Source organism: Oryctolagus cuniculus, chromosome 20 (genome assembly GCF_964237555.1).
Source record: "Oryctolagus cuniculus chromosome 20, mOryCun1.1, whole genome shotgun sequence".
In the NCBI taxonomy this organism is placed as follows: domain Eukaryota; kingdom Metazoa; phylum Chordata; class Mammalia; order Lagomorpha; family Leporidae; genus Oryctolagus; species Oryctolagus cuniculus.
In genome coordinates, this window is record NC_091451.1 from 37,122,969 (window position 1) to 37,140,457 (window position 17,489).

Sequence of the window (17,489 nt, forward strand, 5' to 3'; positions counted from 1 at the left end):
TGGTTTATTTCTCTGATGGCTGCTGGCTAAAATTCAACATTAGAAACGATGAGCAAGTCAGAGACTTTAACTAAGGGTTGTCATCCCAAGAAAACCTCCCAAGGGACGAATCTTGCCCCGAGCACTCTCCCTTGTCTTGGAGTCTCTTGGTTAATTTTTTTTTAAACATTTTTTTCAGTTGCCCTCGGGGATTCTAATGAAGATATCAGCCATCTGTTAAATAAAGGGACTAAGAAATCCAAGAACAAAAATATCAACCCAAAAAACAATCTGTGTATTTGTTTGTAGCGGCTGAGCACTGGCCAATTCCAAAATAGCGAGAGCTTTGCTTGCTAAATGTTCACTTTTCTCCCCCGAAAACAGTGCATTTCAAAGAACACAGTAAAGTGCACCAAAAGGAAATTTCTTACCTAACATTTATTTTGTGCCTCCCTGAAGTGTATTTAATAATTCTAAACAGAGGCATCTGTTCTGAATTTCAAACACATGTCTGTGGATGTTCACAGGAATTTGTTGTATAAAAGATATGTCTTCATAGTGATTGATAGCTAAATGAAATGACTGTGTGCACACTGCTAATAACCCTCCGACTGTATTCTGGTATCGTCTCCTATGCTGTGTGCACCCTGGGATCAATGCGTTGTTATCTGTGGATCATGGTGGTGTTCTCTCTGCAACCAGCAACTGGCTCCCAGTGGGTCCTCCGGCAGAGCAGTCACCGCCGTAAGACACAAGCTTTCACCAACAGGACTTCACCTGGCATGAGGGTAAAGCAAAGTCGCTCCCTGGTCACCCTGCCCCCCTCCCGGCAACCATTCCTGGCGCAGCTCAAACAACGCATGCCCGTTACAGTTAACACCCAGCCGCCAAAACACACCGAAGCCACCGAAAACGACGCCATCAGACCTACTTCAATAGTTTCACCATCTGGGCAAGTAACAGCCAACGGCCAAGGCTGTTACCTAAGAAAATGTCTGAGCCCGAGAGGCAACAGGTAGGCAGACTCGGTGCCAATTAGAAAGTGTTAGGGTTGGCGAACGGGGAGCCTCCAAACTGGCGGTTTCACGGGAGAGCTGCCTGTCCTCCCCAAAGCACATTTCAAGGAATCACAAAACTCAAATTAGAACTAACTGAAGGGAAGCTTTCCCCCATGTGGAACCACAAATCTGGTGGCAGCTCAAGGACGTCTGCGGGTTCCCGGCTCTTGCTCCGTCACAGGCCCCTTCATTCTCTGGGGCTGCGTGGAGAAGTCCAGTGCAGGCTCCTGTGGTGCGCTCTAGGCCAGGTTTGGGGAGCCTCGACACATGGGGGAACCAGGAACAGCTGGCCACATTAGAGTCCCCGTGGGAGCCTCGTGCAGGGACCCACCAAGCAGGCCTGTCCCTGACCTCGTCTGAAGGTTCCCCGGGGGTAGGCCAGGCAGTTCTCAGGGTCCTGGGCGCTGTGGCACCAGTTCCTGAACGTTAGGGGCTCGGCCGTACAGGACACACTTCTCCCCGGGCTGTTTTTCCGACTTTCGAGCCCTCCGTGTCTTTTAAGGTAAATTGATCCCACATGCTTCTGATTCACTTACGCTGGACTCACCAGACCATGTTTTGAAAGAGCAAACCAAAGGCCAAGAAGCCCTCGGAGTCTGCTTTTATGAGTCTCTCCATGCCTTTTTTCTTAGAAGCAGGAAGCCACATTCTGACATGAACCCATAAAACGCAAGCCCTGGGGACTCGGGTCAGGTTCCAAATGTGACACCTCGGAAACCAGCGGGTCCTCGAACCACCAGGACGAGGTTTTACCAGCAGCGAAAGGAGAGCTGAGCCCTGTGGCTCAGAGTGGCTGGGTGCAGAGCTCACAGAAACCCCTCGCTGTGTACCCCGTCCCCAGCACCCCAGCACCCCACACGGGGGAGCCCCGCGGAGCTCACCTGCAGGAAATCACCCCTTTGCTTTGCAGCCTTCCAAGGTGCTGACGTCACAGCCAGCGTCAGCTGAGCCTAACTGAAGGCGCGCTGCGGGGCATGCGGGGCGTGCTCGGGAAGAAAATAACCCAGCCAACGGCAAAGTTAGGACAATACACAGGAAATGCATGTTATGACAAATCTGTGCATGGATTTCAATTTTTTTTTGCAAGGTCCGCGTTGTGGCACAGTTGGTTAAGCCACCGCTGTGATCCCCGCATCCCCTATCAAAGTGCTGGTTTCGGCCCCGGCTGCTCCACTTCAGATCCAGTTGTCTGCTGATGCTCCGGGGAAGGCAGCTTAAGATGGCCCAGGGACCTGGGCCTCTGCCAGCTCATGGGAAACCAGGCTGGACTTCCTGGCTCCCGGCTCTGGACCCAGACCTGGTCATTGCAGCCACCTGGAAAGTGGGCCAGCAGATGGGAGACCTCTCCCCTGACTACCCCCATTGCTTTGCCTTTCAAATAAAATTTCTTTTGTATCAAAAGAAACTCACACTTTTCTGTTTCTCTGCACACTTTCTGAATTCCCCATGTGTATGGCCAACAGGCAGAATGGGAGCTTCCACAGATGGATTCTGTAGACGCCACCACGCTAGCTAGGTGTCTGTCTCCTTCCAAAACCTCCAGCTGGGACATAAAGCCTGCTGCCCCAGCCCATTCTCCAATCAGTGACTCAACAGGGGTTCTAGGACTTAGGGGAGATCCAGAGTCCCTGATCAGGCTCATGCTATGGTTTGAATATGGTTTTTTCCTTGAAACTCAGGCTGGAGTTTAACTCCCAGTATGGGAGCAGGCTTGTGACGCAACAGGTTATGCCAGGGTTTGGAACGCCCACGTGCCATATCAGATCCCCAGTGCAAGTGCCTGCTGCTCCGCTTCCAATTCAGCTTCCTGTTAATGCACTTAGGAGGCAGCAGGTGATGGCCAGGTGCTTGAGTTTCTGTACCAACATGGGAGACCCGGCTGGAGGTTCTGGCTTCTGGCTTCTGGCTTCAGCCCGGCACAGCCCTGGGTATGGTAGACATTTGAACAAGTAGATGAATGATAACTTTCTCTCCTCTTTAAAATACATCTCTTTAACAACAATAAAAATATCTCCATTGTGAGGTGGTAGGAGGGTGGAAGCTTGACCCAGACATGATATTTACAGGGAAGATTTTGGGGGGTTGATTAGGGCTGGATAAGGTCCTTGGGGGGAGCTCCCATGACAGAATGCCGGCGTCCTCACAAGAAGAGGGACACAGGCCAGAGCACAGACACACAGGAGCCCCCTGTACCCTGCGAGGTGATGCCCTGTGCCGCCTCGGGACTCTGCCAGCAAGGCGGCCACTGCCAGATGTGGCCCCTTGACCTTGGGCCGTGGCCCTCCGCCAACACAAAGCTCTTTTCTCTGCTCAGGAACTTCATTAGAAATATGAATGAATACGGTTCAAAACAACGCGTTCTCAACTCGCAATTTATTAGACTTTTAAAAAAGATTTATTTATGGGGCCAGCATTGTGGTGTAGCAGGTTAAGCTGCCGTCTGAAGTGACGGCATCCCTATGGGTTCTGGTTTGAGGCCCGGCTGCTCCACTTCTGATCCAGCTCCCTGCTAATGCACCTGGGGAAGCAGCAGAAGATGGTCCAAGTCCTTGGACCCCTGCACACAAGTGGGAAACCTGGAAGAAACTCCTGGCTCCTGGCTCCGGCCTGGCCCAGCCCTGGTGGTTGCAGCCATTTGGGGAGTGAACCAGCATATGGAAGATCTCTCCTCCCTCTCTCTCTGTGTCTCTCCCTCTCTCACTGTAATGCTACCTTTAAATAAATAAATACATCTTTTAAAAAAAGTTGTATTTATTTGAAAGGTAGCATTACAGCAAGAGAGACAGAGGCTTAGAGAGAGATCTTCCATCTGCTGGTTCACTCCTCCAATGGCCTCCACATCCAGGGCTGGGCAATCTATTAGTTTTTGAAAATACTGACGTACGGGCCTCACCTAAGAACAACGTGAGTGTCTCTGGAGATGGTCTCAGGGAATACAGTTTCCCTTCAAAGCTTGACACGTTGCCGTCCATGTAGCCACAGGTGCACAGATTTAAAGCAATGCAAACACACCTGTTCTAGAAGTGTGCCAGCAGTAAGCCCCCAGCAGAGGGACTGTTAGCTGTTTCCTAATGGAATGAAGGTGTCCTAGGGTTGTTTGCCCTGCCTTCTCCACCACCCCCAGTCCCCTGTCCACTGCCCCGTGTCAGTTTGCCCTGGTCACGGCTGGCAATGCAGCTCTCTGGAGAGTCCTCCACACCAATGCACGATAAGCAGGTTTAAACAGAAATGGGCCGGCGCCGCGGCTCACTAGGCTAATCCTCCGCCTAGCGGCGCCGGCACACCAGGTTCTAGTCCCGGTCGGGGCGCCGGATTCTGTCCCGGTTGCCCCTCTTCCAGGCCAGCCCTCTGCTGTGGCCAGGGAGTGCAGTGGAGGATGGCCCAGGTGCTTGGGCCCTGCACCCCATGGGAGACCAGGAAAAGCACCTAGCTTCTGGCTCCTGCCATCGGATCAGCGCGGTGCGCCGGCCGCAGCGCGCCGGCCGCGGCGGCCATTGGAGGGTGAACCAACGGCAAAGGAAGACCTTTCTCTCTGTCTCTCTCTCTCACTGTCCACTCTGCCTGTCAAAAAAAAAAAAAAAGAAACAGAAATGGAACCAGCCCCAAATACAGCGTCGTCTAGAGTGTCACAATGAACCAAACACAAGGTCTCTTCAAATATTTAATCGGTTTGGAAACCTCCGCCTTCCAACCCAGTTAGGTAAAAACTCTAAAGAAAGCATGATTAGGGGGTCGCCGAGAAAACATGGGGCTAAAATGAAGAGTAGACAGGGTGTGGGGAGACAACATAATATGTGTCGAAGCCTCCTGGGTGAATTCTACCGCTCACTTTAAAACAAAAGAATCACTCAAAACAAACAAAAAGGATTAAACAGTTATACACATTTAAGGACAACTACAACTTCTTTTATGGTGGAAAATACCAGACATGGTTTGGAAATCGACTCTTTAACCTCCTGCCGTGGTTTGTTTCCACAGCCTCCTCGGTACAGGCAAGAAGCAAACTAGCTACAGCCAGTGTGGCCCACGAGCTCCTGGGGGCACTTGCGAAGCAGCAACACAGCGAGGACAGCAAGAGGGCATGGAAGTGGGGGGAGCAAGCTGTTCACAGTCTTTCAACGCAGACTCAAACCCCAGCAGACCTAATCTATTTTCTTTGAAAAATATGGAAATAGACCGAAGGCCCCGAGAACCGCCGGTGATCTCACATCTGGGGCCAACAACAAGGCTTTGGGGTAACCGTGCCATAGGACCTGGGGCCCGGGGTGCCCTTCAGGGTGACAGGTCTGCGGCGGTGCAGGGGGGATCAGGACGCCGGGGCTGACTCCTCGGGGCCACGCTCAGCAGGAAGGGCGTCACGTCTGTCTCACTCTCCTCCTCCCTCTCGCTTCCTCTCTCCTCCTGTCCTGTGGCGCTGGTGACAGGCAGTGTCAGCGGCTCCAGCCCGCGGCTCAGAACGGGTACTGCGACACATATATCCGCAGGCGGATCACGGAGCTGCCTCTGAAGTTGATGACGGTGTTGACGGTGATCATCTCCAAGTCTAGCTGGATGTCCCGGGGCCCTTTGATGGGGCGCGTCATCACCAGGGTGGCACTGATGGGGCCTGTTTGCTGTGGACAGACCCAGAGGACGCTGGTTAGAAAAGGCCCGGCTGGTGGCACCGCGACCCCTACCGGGGCGTGCCCGCATGTCCCTGGTCAGGCTGACGCCTCCTCGCTGCCTCGGCTGTACCACGCTCTTCCCCTGGCTCTGCCCATCCTCCGCCTGGCTCTTTCCTGCCAACCCCTCAGGTATCACCTGATAATCCACTTCCCGTGAGGAGCTTTCCACTATCCCCAATCTAAATTTGGTCCCCTGTGGCCCCTCTGCCTTTGCGTAGAATGGAAAGATCTTACGGCCATGTGTAATTGTCTATGCTACCTACTTGGTGCGTGTCCCCACTAGTCATGAGCTCTGTAAGGTCAAGGATCAAGGTCAGGCTCTTTACTGAACCCCCCTCCCCCAGATCCCAGCCAGGTGTGCCTGGAACACAGCAGGTGTTCAGGAAACACAGTCAGGACCCCACATCCGTGAGTTCCACATCCACCAATCCAACCAATGACAGAAGACAATTCAGAAAACAATTGAACCCGTCCTTATGGTGTACCAACCTCTGTTCTTAACCACTACGGCAGAACAACTGTTTACACAGCATGCGCACTGCACGAGGTATGACGAGTCAGCTGAGGGGGTGGCGGGTTCTAGGCAAATACGACCCCATTTTATACAAGGGACCTGGGCGTCCAAAGGAGCCGGCATCTGCAGGGGTCCTCGAAGCCAGTCCTCTGCAGATACCAAGGGACAACTGCGTATTCTGAATGAATGAATGAATCACAAAACACATGGGTGACAAGGCTGTCACCTCTCCTGGAAAATCAGGGGTTGGACTGGATCAGCAACTGCAAACAAGAGGCATCAAATGCACCTGCAGGGCTTTATAAAAGCTCACAACCCCAGGGCCCCGTTCCAAGGTCTCCTGTTCAGTAGCAGATCTGGGGAGAGACTCCCACCCATCCAGCCTGAAGTCACCTCCGGCCTTCACACTCTCTGCCCCATCACTGTGGATCTAACTGATTATGTGAGCTTCTCTCCTCCAAGGACTATTTTTCTGAAACTTTCAAGGAGGTAGGGAGAGAAGACTGACACCTGTTGGGTACCCACAGGGGAGATGTGCCCTTAGAGCCACGATGTGCATCTACTTATTGAATCCCTGCAAAAGCCCTGACCAGCCTCGCCGCTCATAGTGTGGTCTGTGGACCAGCAGTACCGGCATCAGCAGGGAGCTTGTGAGAAGTGTAGGATCTCAGGTCTCTCTTGAGAGCTCCTAAGCTGAGATCTGTAGCATAACACAAGCCCCAAGGGATTCGTGTGCACATTAAGAATTGCGACATGCTGGGGCCAGCGTTGGAGCGTAGCGGGCCAAGTGGCTGTCTGTAGTGCCAGCATCTCATATGGGTGCCGATTCAAGTCCCGGCTGCTCACTTTCTGCTCCAGCTCCCTGCAAATAGCCTGAGAAAAGCAGCAGAACATGGCCCAAGTGCTTAGGCCCCTGCCAGCACGTGGGAGACCTGGAAGAAGCTCCTGGCTCCTGCCTGGCCCAGCCTTGGGCGTCGCAGTCATCTGGGGAATGAACCAGCAGATGGAAGATCTCTTTCTCTCTCTCTCTGCCTATAACTCTTCTAAGTAAATAAATATTTAAAACAAAGAGAGAAAGAGAGAATTGTGGCCGGCGCCATGGCTCAATAGGCTAATCCTCCACTTAGTGGCACTGGCACACCGGGTTCTAGTCCCGGTTGGGGCGCCAGATTCTTTCCCAGTTGCCCTTCTTCCAGGCCAGCTCTCTGCTGTGGCCCAGGAGCACAGTGGAGGATGGCCCAAGTGCTTGGGCCCTGCACCCCATGGGAGACCAGGAGAAGCACCTGGCTCCTGCCTTCGGATCAGTGTGGTGCGCCGGCTGCAGCACACCGGCCGTGGCAGCCATTGGAGGGTGAACCAACGGCAAAGGAAGACCTTTCTCTCTGTCTCTCTCTCTCACTATCCACTCTGCCTGTCAAAAGAGAGAGAGAGAGAGAGAGAGAGAATTGTGAGTCCTGATGTAAAAGCACAGGACTTGAGTGAGGGACCCCAGCTGCTCCGTCCGAGGGCCCTCCTGGAGGTGGGTCTCATTATCCCCATTCGATAAACAAGCAAACTTATTACATAAGGTCTAGAGAGGTTACACAATTGCTTGGGGTCACTCAGCTACTTAAGGGGCAGAGCCAAGGGCTTCCATTTGGGTGTTTCTGTCTGAGCCCAGGCTCCAGGCCTTCGTCACTTCACAACCATCATCAGAAGGGTCTGGTGTGTGTTCTGTTTCTTCTCCCAAGCCCTGAGCTCCAGGCCAGATGCACGGGGCAGTGTGACAGACACTGGATGAAGGCCGCAGGGCACCTGCAGAGAAACAGTGAGCTGCACGGCCCAGCCCTGGGCCCCCAAGCTGGAGGCAGCAGACCCTGCTCCATTAAGGAACTGAGTTGACCGAAGGCCACACCAGGTGGTTTCCCTCTCTCCACAAGGGAGGGCCCCCATAAAGCTTTCAACATCCCTAAGACCTGCCACAGGGCCAAGGGCAGGGCTGGCAGACAGGTGCAGGCCAAGTGCGGCTCCTCCCCGTTCACTGGGCTATCAGCCGCCTGACGGCCGCCTAACTTCCTCTTGGCTTTGGCTCCCCGTGTTCCCGTCAGCACTGGCGTAACTGGCACCTGCTCACGCAGAGGATGGTCGGACTTCCTTGTCAGCCCTTGCACAACCTCAGAGCCCGGGGCCAGCACTCCAGAGGGTACAGCCGCTCAGGGAAATACCCATGACATTCACATATGCAAACCCCTGGCCAGCTTTCACTGCTTGCATGGACAAAGGCCAAGGGCTGGAGACCCTAAACTGCAGGCGGCCCTCCGAAAGATCTGCTCGGGGCCTAGGAGGGAGAATGAGGCAAGTGGCAATTTCCTGGTAAAGTGTGGAAGTCTCCAAGACCCTCACTTACGGAAGGAACCTTAGAGGCCATCGCTCCGTCTCTGCCTGGGTCAGAGCTACACCCACAAGCACCTGGGAGGTCTCAATGCCAGCCAGGAGAGCAGAGGCCAGCCCCTGCCCACTCCACGTCTGGTTTGCAGAGCACAGTCTGGGCACAGACCTCCTGAGAGCCCCTGGTCACTGTGGTCACAGGTGCGAAATGAGGAGGATGGTGTGGGCTGTGATGATGATGATGGTGGTGGTGGTGGTGCTAAGCACTTGCTAAGGCCCCTTCATGCATCTCTTAATCCTCATAACCCGACAGGGCAGGTAAGCTGAGAATTCAGTATAAGCTCACAAAAGTAGCACACGGTACAAACGTTGTGCCTCTCACCAGCACGCTCTATGCCACGTCTCAAGACTTCTCCACTTTTACTGTCCTGTGGCCCTTGCTTGGCTTGTGAGTCATTGGGTGGTGTTGAGTCTGCTACGCTGTTTGTCCCCTGCCCCCAAGACCAGCAGTCTTTTGTTTCTGAACGCTCAGTGTCCGACTTCAGCTGCAGGCCAGGCGCTGAACGGATGGGGGTGACGGAGGAAAGCACGGGAGGGCCCGAAGCCCCGCGGAGGCGGCCGCAGCGGGAGTCAGCTGCAAGCAGCCCAGCCGATGAGCATCCTCTCGGCCCAGCTCCCACGTACACATGCAGGCTTTCTCTGGCTCACCTGTGGGGTAGCATTGTCTGGCACGTGGCAAGCAGCCAGGCCACTGCAAGTCAGCTTCCCTTGCCCTGCCGCCTGCTCTGTGCATGTCACGAGAGAAACACTCAGCACAGTGGAACCCTTGACCCTGCTCCTTCTTCTGGCCCTAACTGTGTCCCGAGCCACCTGATCAAAGCCAAGCGCCCATCCTCTGTCCACAGCCTGCTGTGGGGCAGACTGATGACAGGGCCTGTGAAAGGGGCATGTGTGTGTGAACACGTAAAAGCAGGCATGTGTGCGTTGAGTGTCGTCTTCCTGCTGGGTGAGAACAAGCTCTACCCAAGCACTTGTAATAAAGTCAAGGAATATCTCGGTGAGGCAGCTGCAGGGTCGCGCAGGTCATTCCCAGCCCAAACCCGCCCCTGATGCCCCAGCCCACGGGGCAGCTCTCCCAACTTCTCCAAGGTCCGAGAGCTCACGACCTCCCTCATAGCCATAGCAGCAGCAACAGGGGCCAAGCCACATCTGTGCAACAGTAAGAACACTTCCCGACTGCTTCTCACCCTTATTGGATGTAACACAGACCTCTCTTGTTATCTCTGCTTCTGCTGGGCCCCCAAAGCTAGAAGCCTGGGTAAACACATCCCCCATCCTCAAGACCAGGGTGAGAGTGTACATGCTGGTCCAGACGGCCTGGCACTTGCTACCATGAAAGTGTGGGCAGACTGCTTAGCCTCTGTGCCTCGGTGCTCCTCCTTGTAAAGCTGGGAGGATAAAGCAGTCCTCTCTCAGAGGGTTGTTGTGAGGATCAAAGGCTTGGTCCACAGGAGACACTTGGCCTTGTGTTTGCTGCTGCTGTGTGTTGTGTGTGGGCACTGCACACGTGACTGCAAAGTGGGACCCAAAGCCAGCCGCTGCCTGCACTTCATCACACCTCCAGTCTACGTGCATTGCATCAAACATACCTGCCAGCCCCCAGAGCAAGCAGAAGGGGTTTCAAGAGAACTATCTGGAGCTGCAGGTGCCCTGAAGTTGCAGGATACACACAGCGGTACTGGGTTCTCCTGGAGAAGTCTGCAGATGGCAGCCCAGCCCGGTGAGCAGAAGGGCTGCTGGGAGCTGGTGCTCATGCCCTGTGTCCGGGCTGCTTGTGTGAGTGCAGTGAGACCCACCACCACCACCCCCATGGAGACTGTGTGTGGGACATGGTGCCAGCAAGGGGCCTGGGGTGCAGGAGGTCACCCGAGGCCCTGCCGCCCACATCAGCGATGTCAGGCTGAAGTCCTCCGGCAAACCTCCCAAACAGCATCCCGTGGAGGTGACAGCCTTTGGGTGTCTTCCCCCAAGGCAGCACCTACACCTGGTTCCAGTGCAGGGACTGGAGCCAGCACCATGGTTGGGGGCAGAAGAGGAAGGGGCGGAGAGGCCGAGCACACCCTTCCCCTCCCGCCCCCACCCGGAGCCAGGGGGTGGGGAGGACACTACATGGACTGAGGGGCTGAGAGGTTGACGTTCCCACTGACACCAGCATGGACCTTTCACCTGAGAACGCGGCAACACAGCAGCAGCAAGAGAAGGTGCCCACGAGGGGCCGCCGCCTGCCACCGCACCCCACATGGGCGCTGGTTCCAGTTCCGGGTGCTCCACTTCCAATTCAGCTCCCTGCTAAAGCACCTGAGAAAGCAGTAGAAGATGGCCCAAGTGCTTAGGCCCCTGCATCCATGTGGGAGACCTGGAAGAAGCTCCTGGCTCCTGGCTTTGGATTGGCCCAGCTCTGGCCATTGCAGCCATCTAGGGAGTGAACCAACGGATAGAAGATTGATCGATTGATCGATCTCTCTCTCTCCCTAAACCGTGCCTTTCAAATGAACAAATAAATCTTGAAAAAAGAAAGAAGTGCCAGGTGTCACGGGCCACTTGAGACTATCACTCAGGCATGCGCAGGTCTGAGGCAGCAGCGGAGGAAAAGGATGTTCCGGACTCTCCGCCTCAGCCCCGACTTGTCTGATAAAAGGCCCTTCTGTGAGGCACAGGCGCTACGCAGATGACCTCATCTCTAATCCCAAGTACACACTGTCATTGTCTCTTCTTGAGAAACGCGGAAGTGAAGGTTCCAAGGCAGCGGGCAGTGGGACCAAGGTCGCCCGGCTGGGCACCCCAGGGTGCAGAGGGAAGCAGGGCCCGGCTGCGGAGCCCACATCAGGCCTCCTGGGGAGGGGCCGCAGCTCTGGACTCACCTGCTCCTGGGGCCTCCCCTCACCTTGATCTGACACGTTCCTGTGTTCAGACCATCTCAGCCCCAGAGGCAAGCCCCGGGAAATTCTGCAGGGGGTGGAAGAGGGGGCCTAAAGGGCTCAGATACATGGCTCCTGACCCTTGGGCCAGCCTCTGGGAAAAACGGGCCTGTGTTTCTGAGGAGAGCTCCCCACAGTGGCCCTGGAGGATCATGGGAGGTATTTGCTAGAAATGCAGATTTCTGGGTGCTACAGCTGAATACCAGCCCCCAAAGACCCCCACGTCCCTAATCCTTGGAACCTGTAAATACTTCCTTGTATGGACAGTGGTAAGGATCTGGGCACAGGGTTATTATCTGGGATTATGTGGCTGGACCCTAGCCCTAACCAAGGGAGTGAGGGGAGACTTGCTGCTCACAGACGTGGCAGTGTGAGCGTGGCAGCGGCGGGGGGGGGGGTGTGTGGGGCATGGCCACGGTCGAGAAATGCTGGCACCACCAGCAAGGGAGAGGCAAGGGCAGGATCCTCCTCGAGCCTCCGCAGGGTACGCAGCCCCCCCAACACCCAGGGAAGCCGACTTCCAACTCCCGGCTTCCGGAACCATCCGTCATCTTGAGCTACAACTTGACACAGCAGCCACAGGGAACTCCTCTGCGTGGCCTTGCTGCCTTCTCCCATAGAGTCCCAGAAGAGGAAGCTCTGGAAGCTGCCGTGGGATTAAGTGGCCACCTTCCAGCGGAGAGGGGACAAACACTGCTCTCCGGCCAGGGGTCTCTAAGGAGGCGTGGTCAGAGGTCTCTAAGGAGGCGGGGCCACCCCCGGGGTGGCAGGAGCCAAAGCTGCGAACTGCAAATGGTGCAGTTTCGCACCTGCAGCTCACAGAAAGCAAGCGTGCTGTAGCAGGTGCGCTCCAAGGTGCTCCATGGAGAGGGGTGAGCCAGTGCAGTCTAATTATACTTCCTCCCGTGACACGCACTTCCGTCTCGGAGCAGCCACACACTGAGCACCAGCAACGTGGCTACCACCCTGGGGGAACGGAATCCTCCACCTCCTTTAACTGCAGTTCAGGGAGCACAGGGGCGAGCGCCTTGGACAAAGCTGGCAGGAGCCAACCTGTGTGAGCCAGGCAGTGACAGCCACTGTCATCGAAGCCGCATGAGGGTGGGGGTGGGGCGTTCGCTCCATACCTGTGTGCTCAGTTTCTACAAGTGCCTACGAGGAACTCAGTAAATATTTGTCAAATGGGTGGGCAGGCAAACGGAGGTATGGAGGCCTCTCCCACAGCATTTTAGGAGGAAATGACCCAAGATCACAGCCTGCTTAGCTTCTCGTTTCACAGGTGAGGGTCTTGAGGGTCACACAGAAAGCGACGGCGGGCGGGCAGGACCTTGGACCCCTGACCCCACCCCCACTCCTCTCTCTTCATGCCTGGCCCCTGCATCCGTACCCTCAGCTGCTCCCATGAGCTGCTTCCTAGGAGAGAGGACGCAAGGCCATTGTTAAAGACAGCGGGGCGCACCACTCAGCGCCGCCTCTTACCCGCATATAGAATTCTCTGCCCTCGTTCCCAGACTTGATCTGGAAAATGTAGTAGGCCCCGGGGTAGCGCGTGGTGGCTTGCATCTGGAAGATGTCCGCGGGAACGGAGCGTCCTGACACCACGTCCATGTCTCGGAACAGGATGGTGAAGGGCTGGTCCCGGCAGCCGGGGTTCTCGGCAGGACACATGCAGCGGCTGGTGGGAAGGGAGACTGTGTGAGAACCTAGCACAGCCGTCTTCCCTTAACACACCAAATCGGGGGCCTGCCATTTCTGTCATCCAAGTGATGTAACTGTAGACCCTCTCTGCACACAGGCCAGCTCTGCTTCCTAGAGAACGGCTCTGTCTAGCCCACCAGATACCCCGGCTACTAGAGGTCAAGCCTTGGATCTCTGGTTCTCAGAACACGGGGACAGTCTCCAACGCCCTTGACATCCGTCATGTCATGGACACGCAGCCCTTCCCTCCGCAGCTGTAGATCCTCATGGAGAAATTCTAAAAGTGGGAAATTACATTAGGTTGAGCGGCCTTGGGGATCCTTTGGTCACCTGTCACACTTAGCCCAGTCCCTGTGGAACAACACAATGGAACAGGAACTCAGAACTCCCCATGTGTGAGACACGACATTGGACACCTTGCTAATTCCATGAGAAATAAGATCCTGATCTCAAGCAGGAGAAATGAATCCTTCACCACCTACCAGAAGAAATTAATCATAAACACAGGTGTCTCTAGTGCTGAGCAGTTAACCTGAAATACTAGTAAGTCACGGCTTTGACTTACTACAGAATGCCTGTGATAGACACACTTTATCCCTACCTCCCTCTTGTCCTCTTTTCCCAGAGACCCCACTCCCAAGAGGTCAGAGTTCGCAATGTGAGAGGACTTCCGACACACACCTCTGGTGGCCAGCACTGGGGGTCAGCCTGGTGTCTGTCACTCTTCTCTAATTTTCTATCCATCTATGACATATGTCGGTTCTACTTCCAACACAGATTCCAAATCCAACCACTTCACCCCACCCCGGTGTCACTGCCCGGTCACCCAGGCTGTCACCCCTCTCACCTGGACCTCGGTGACGGCCTCCTAACAGGGCAGGGTGCCCTTTTTCAGACAGAAATCATATTGCATCCTGCCCTGCTCAGCACTCCTCAGGGGCTACCCACTGCAGCTTGACTACGAATGAAATACCCACCGTGGCCTCTAGGAACCCACAGCGTGTGGCCGGGGCCACTTTCTCCAACTTCTCTCGGGCCACTGTCCCCAGAATCCCTGGACCGCAGCACCTTGGACTTCTTCCATTCCCTGAAGGCATCGAGGCCTCTCTTGCCGTAAAGCCTCTGCACATGCTGTTCCCTCTGCTGTTCCACTCTTGGCTCACACTGAGGCACCTCCCCAGCCCAGACTGAAGGTCATTTCCTCTGAGGGCTTTTTGGACGCTCCTGGCTAGAACAGGCCCAAGCTAGTCTTTCTTTTTACAAATCTCCATTCTTTGTGTGGATAGCACTGATCACAATCTATGATCATGTATCATTTATGTGACCATTTGCTTAGTGTCATTCTCCTTCCACATTCACTAAGCCCCCTAAGGGCAAAAATCAGCGCAGTGTTGTGGCTCAATGCATTAAGCCGCTGCCTACAACACCAGCATTCCCTGCTGCAGTGCTGGTTGGAGTCCTGGCTGCTCCACTCCCAGTGCTGCTCCCTGCTAATGCATGTGGGAGGGAAGCAGGAGATGGCCATGTGGGAGGCCTGGATGGAGCTCCAGGCTCCTGGCTTCAGCCTGGCCCACCCTGGCCATTGCAGCCACTTAGTGAGTAAGCCAGTGATGGAAAATCCAGTGTGTGCGCGCTCTCTCTCTCTCTCTCTCCCTGTCATTCTGCCTTTCAAATAAATAAATAAATCTTTGGGGGAAAAATCACAGCATCTATCACACAACAGGGACTCAAGTAATACTGAGCAACTGAATAGAGACAGAATGTCTAAGAGTTCTTTTTTTTTAAAGGTTTCATCAAAATGGCCAAGTCAAAATGCCCCTGGTGCCAGAACAGCCGCACTGAAATGTCACGTGTCACATGGAAAATAACTGTTTCCCAACAGAAAGTTGGAGGAGGAAGCGATGGCTCCCAGCTGGAGCGAGTCACACACTGTGGGGGAGGTGGCAGGGAAGCCATGATGTGCAGGGTGGGGCAGGTCTGGCTTCCTAGGGCAAGGCGCATGCGCACAAAGCAGGGCTGGGGGTTGGGGGGTGCCGGGGAGGGGCCGTTCGGGCTGGCAGGCACTCAGTGCACCTGCACAGGAAAAGGAGCAGCAGTCACACTGGCCTGGGGCCTGGGGCCTGGGGCCTGGGGCGGGGGTGGGGAGGGAGGGCAGCGAGCATTCTCCCCGCCACAGCACAGACTCCATCAGGAAACCTGCTCAGGCCTTTGAGGTGAACTGGGTCAGGCCCCTGGCCGCAGACAGAAAGCCACACAGTTTCCCTGGCCTGGAACCAGCCAGAGCAGACCAGAGAGAATCAGGAATGGACGCTGGCGGGAGCAGCCTGCAGCTCTGCCCTGCCGCAGAGGGTCCTTAAAGCAGAAGTCAGAGCCCTGTTCCAAAGGCACGGGGCGGGGGCAGGGGCAGTGGCTGGCTGGTTTCTGATCAGAGTGGGGCTCGGATAGGAAGCCATGCAGTCCTCCCCTGGAGAGGGCAGGATGGCACATCTGCTTCAGCCCGAGGTGGGCAGGGCTAGTGACGGCAGGGCTGCTGGAAAGAGGGCTGAAGTTGGAGGTTGTGTGCATGTGTGCATGTGTGTACACTGTGTATGCGTGCATATGTGTGTGTGTGTGTACATTGTGTATAGGTATATGTTGTGTGTGCATCTGTGTATGTATGTGTGTACACTGTATATGCACGTGTACGTTGTGTATGCACGTGTGTGTATGAACGTGTGTATGCATTGTGTGTGCATGTGTGTGTGCACGTGTGTGTATGCATGTGTGTACATGTGTGTGCGTGTGCACACTGTATATGTGTATGCACGTGCATGTGTGGCATGTGGAGAGACGGAGGACAACAGGGGTTCAACAGGGGCTGAAAGAAAAGGAAAAGAAACTTCTAGGACGCAAGGGACAGGAAATCACTGTCCCGGTGCCGTCACCCGCAAAGGCTGTCTTCACTTCAATTTTCTCAGCTCCCACATTTGCCTTCTGGTGATTTCATAAAAATCTTCCCCACGATGTCAGAAACTTGATCAGAGTGTGCGCAACACACTGAGGTATCGAGAACTCTAGCAAACCCTTTAGCTTTGACCCTCGGTAAGTGGTTCGAGGAGACCAGAGCCCGCATTTCGCCTTGGAGCTGGTCAGAGAGTAGAAGCAAGGGCCCTGCCCAACCCCCCCCCCCCCCCCGCCCCTGAACCTGTACCCAGCAACATCCCCTGGAGGCTTCTGTCCACTTACACTGGGAGAAGGCTGTGAACCCTGCCTCCCCGCATGGCTGGTTCCTAGAGAATCTTCACACAGCTGCGGCACGAGTGGGGCGCAGCAGCTCGGACGCCAGGCCTCCTGGGTCCCTGGCAGGTGCACGCCCCCCCCCCCACAGGAACAGCCAGCCCCCAGAAGCAGGCCCCTCCGCCGCGTGTCCATTCCCCAGGGGAAGCCAGGGCTTACTTGTCACTGATGCGCAGATAAGGCTCATCGCAGCGGATGGGGTCGATGCACTTGAACCCCCCCTGCAAGTTGTAGCAGGTCTGCTGCAGGGTGCACGTGTGGTTTCTGTGCTCACACTCATTGATGTCTGAAATGCAGGGTGGAGGAGAAACTGAAGCGAGACAGCACTTTCAACATGTCGGCCCCCCGGCTGGGATGGGGGGCTTACTCTGGAGCTGTACTGTCCAATATGGCAGCCACTGGTCACATGTGGCTACCTACTGAGCACCCAAAATGTGGCAAGTCTAAACAGCGAGGTGCCGTAAGGAGATAACACATACCAGATTTCTATGACTAAGAAAGAATGTAAATCATCTCAATCATTTTTATATTGAGAACATGTTGAAACAATAATAGCTTGGATCCTATTGCATGAAATAAAATATGGTATTATAAGTAACTTAACTTGCTTTTACTCCTTCACGCTGGCTACCAGAAAATGTGACCTTGCTGGTTCACACCGGCAGCGCCTGCGGTGCCTCTTCTGCCCAGCACTGCTATGGAGAACCCTTGCTTGGTACTGGGACCAGGCAGGCTCATGGAGGCTGAAAACAGGCCCAGTCGCCCCTGCACTGACTCCCCCAGCGAGTGCAGTATGAGGCTGGCAATCAGGACAAGCAGCCGATCCGGAGGGGACTGAGGTCCTGGCCCTTCAAGGACTCAGCAGTGAGGTGCAGGAGCCTCCCCAGCGTCTGTTCTCCCCAGCATCGGCAGAGGAGAGTGGAGCAAGCTGCCCTCCAGGCACTTGAGAGAGCAG

At 55.1% G+C, this 17,489-nt stretch overlaps 1 protein-coding gene across 1 annotated transcript in view; it reads right to left on the reverse strand.

Moving 5' to 3' along the window:
* Positions 1-4,685: 4,685 nt before the first annotated feature.
* FBLN5 (fibulin 5) overlaps positions 4,686-17,489 on the reverse strand; it is an 81,097-nt gene continuing 68,293 nt past the window's right edge. Inside the window, exons 9-11 of the mRNA XM_002719596.5 lie at positions 16,694-16,820; positions 13,040-13,235; positions 4,686-5,650 (exon numbers count right to left, since the gene is read on the reverse strand). Coding sequence (XP_002719642.1) covers positions 5,489-5,650; positions 13,040-13,235; positions 16,694-16,820 — 485 coding nt within the window. The 3' untranslated portion in view covers positions 4,686-5,488. The remainder of the gene's footprint in view (positions 5,651-13,039; positions 13,236-16,693; positions 16,821-17,489) is intronic.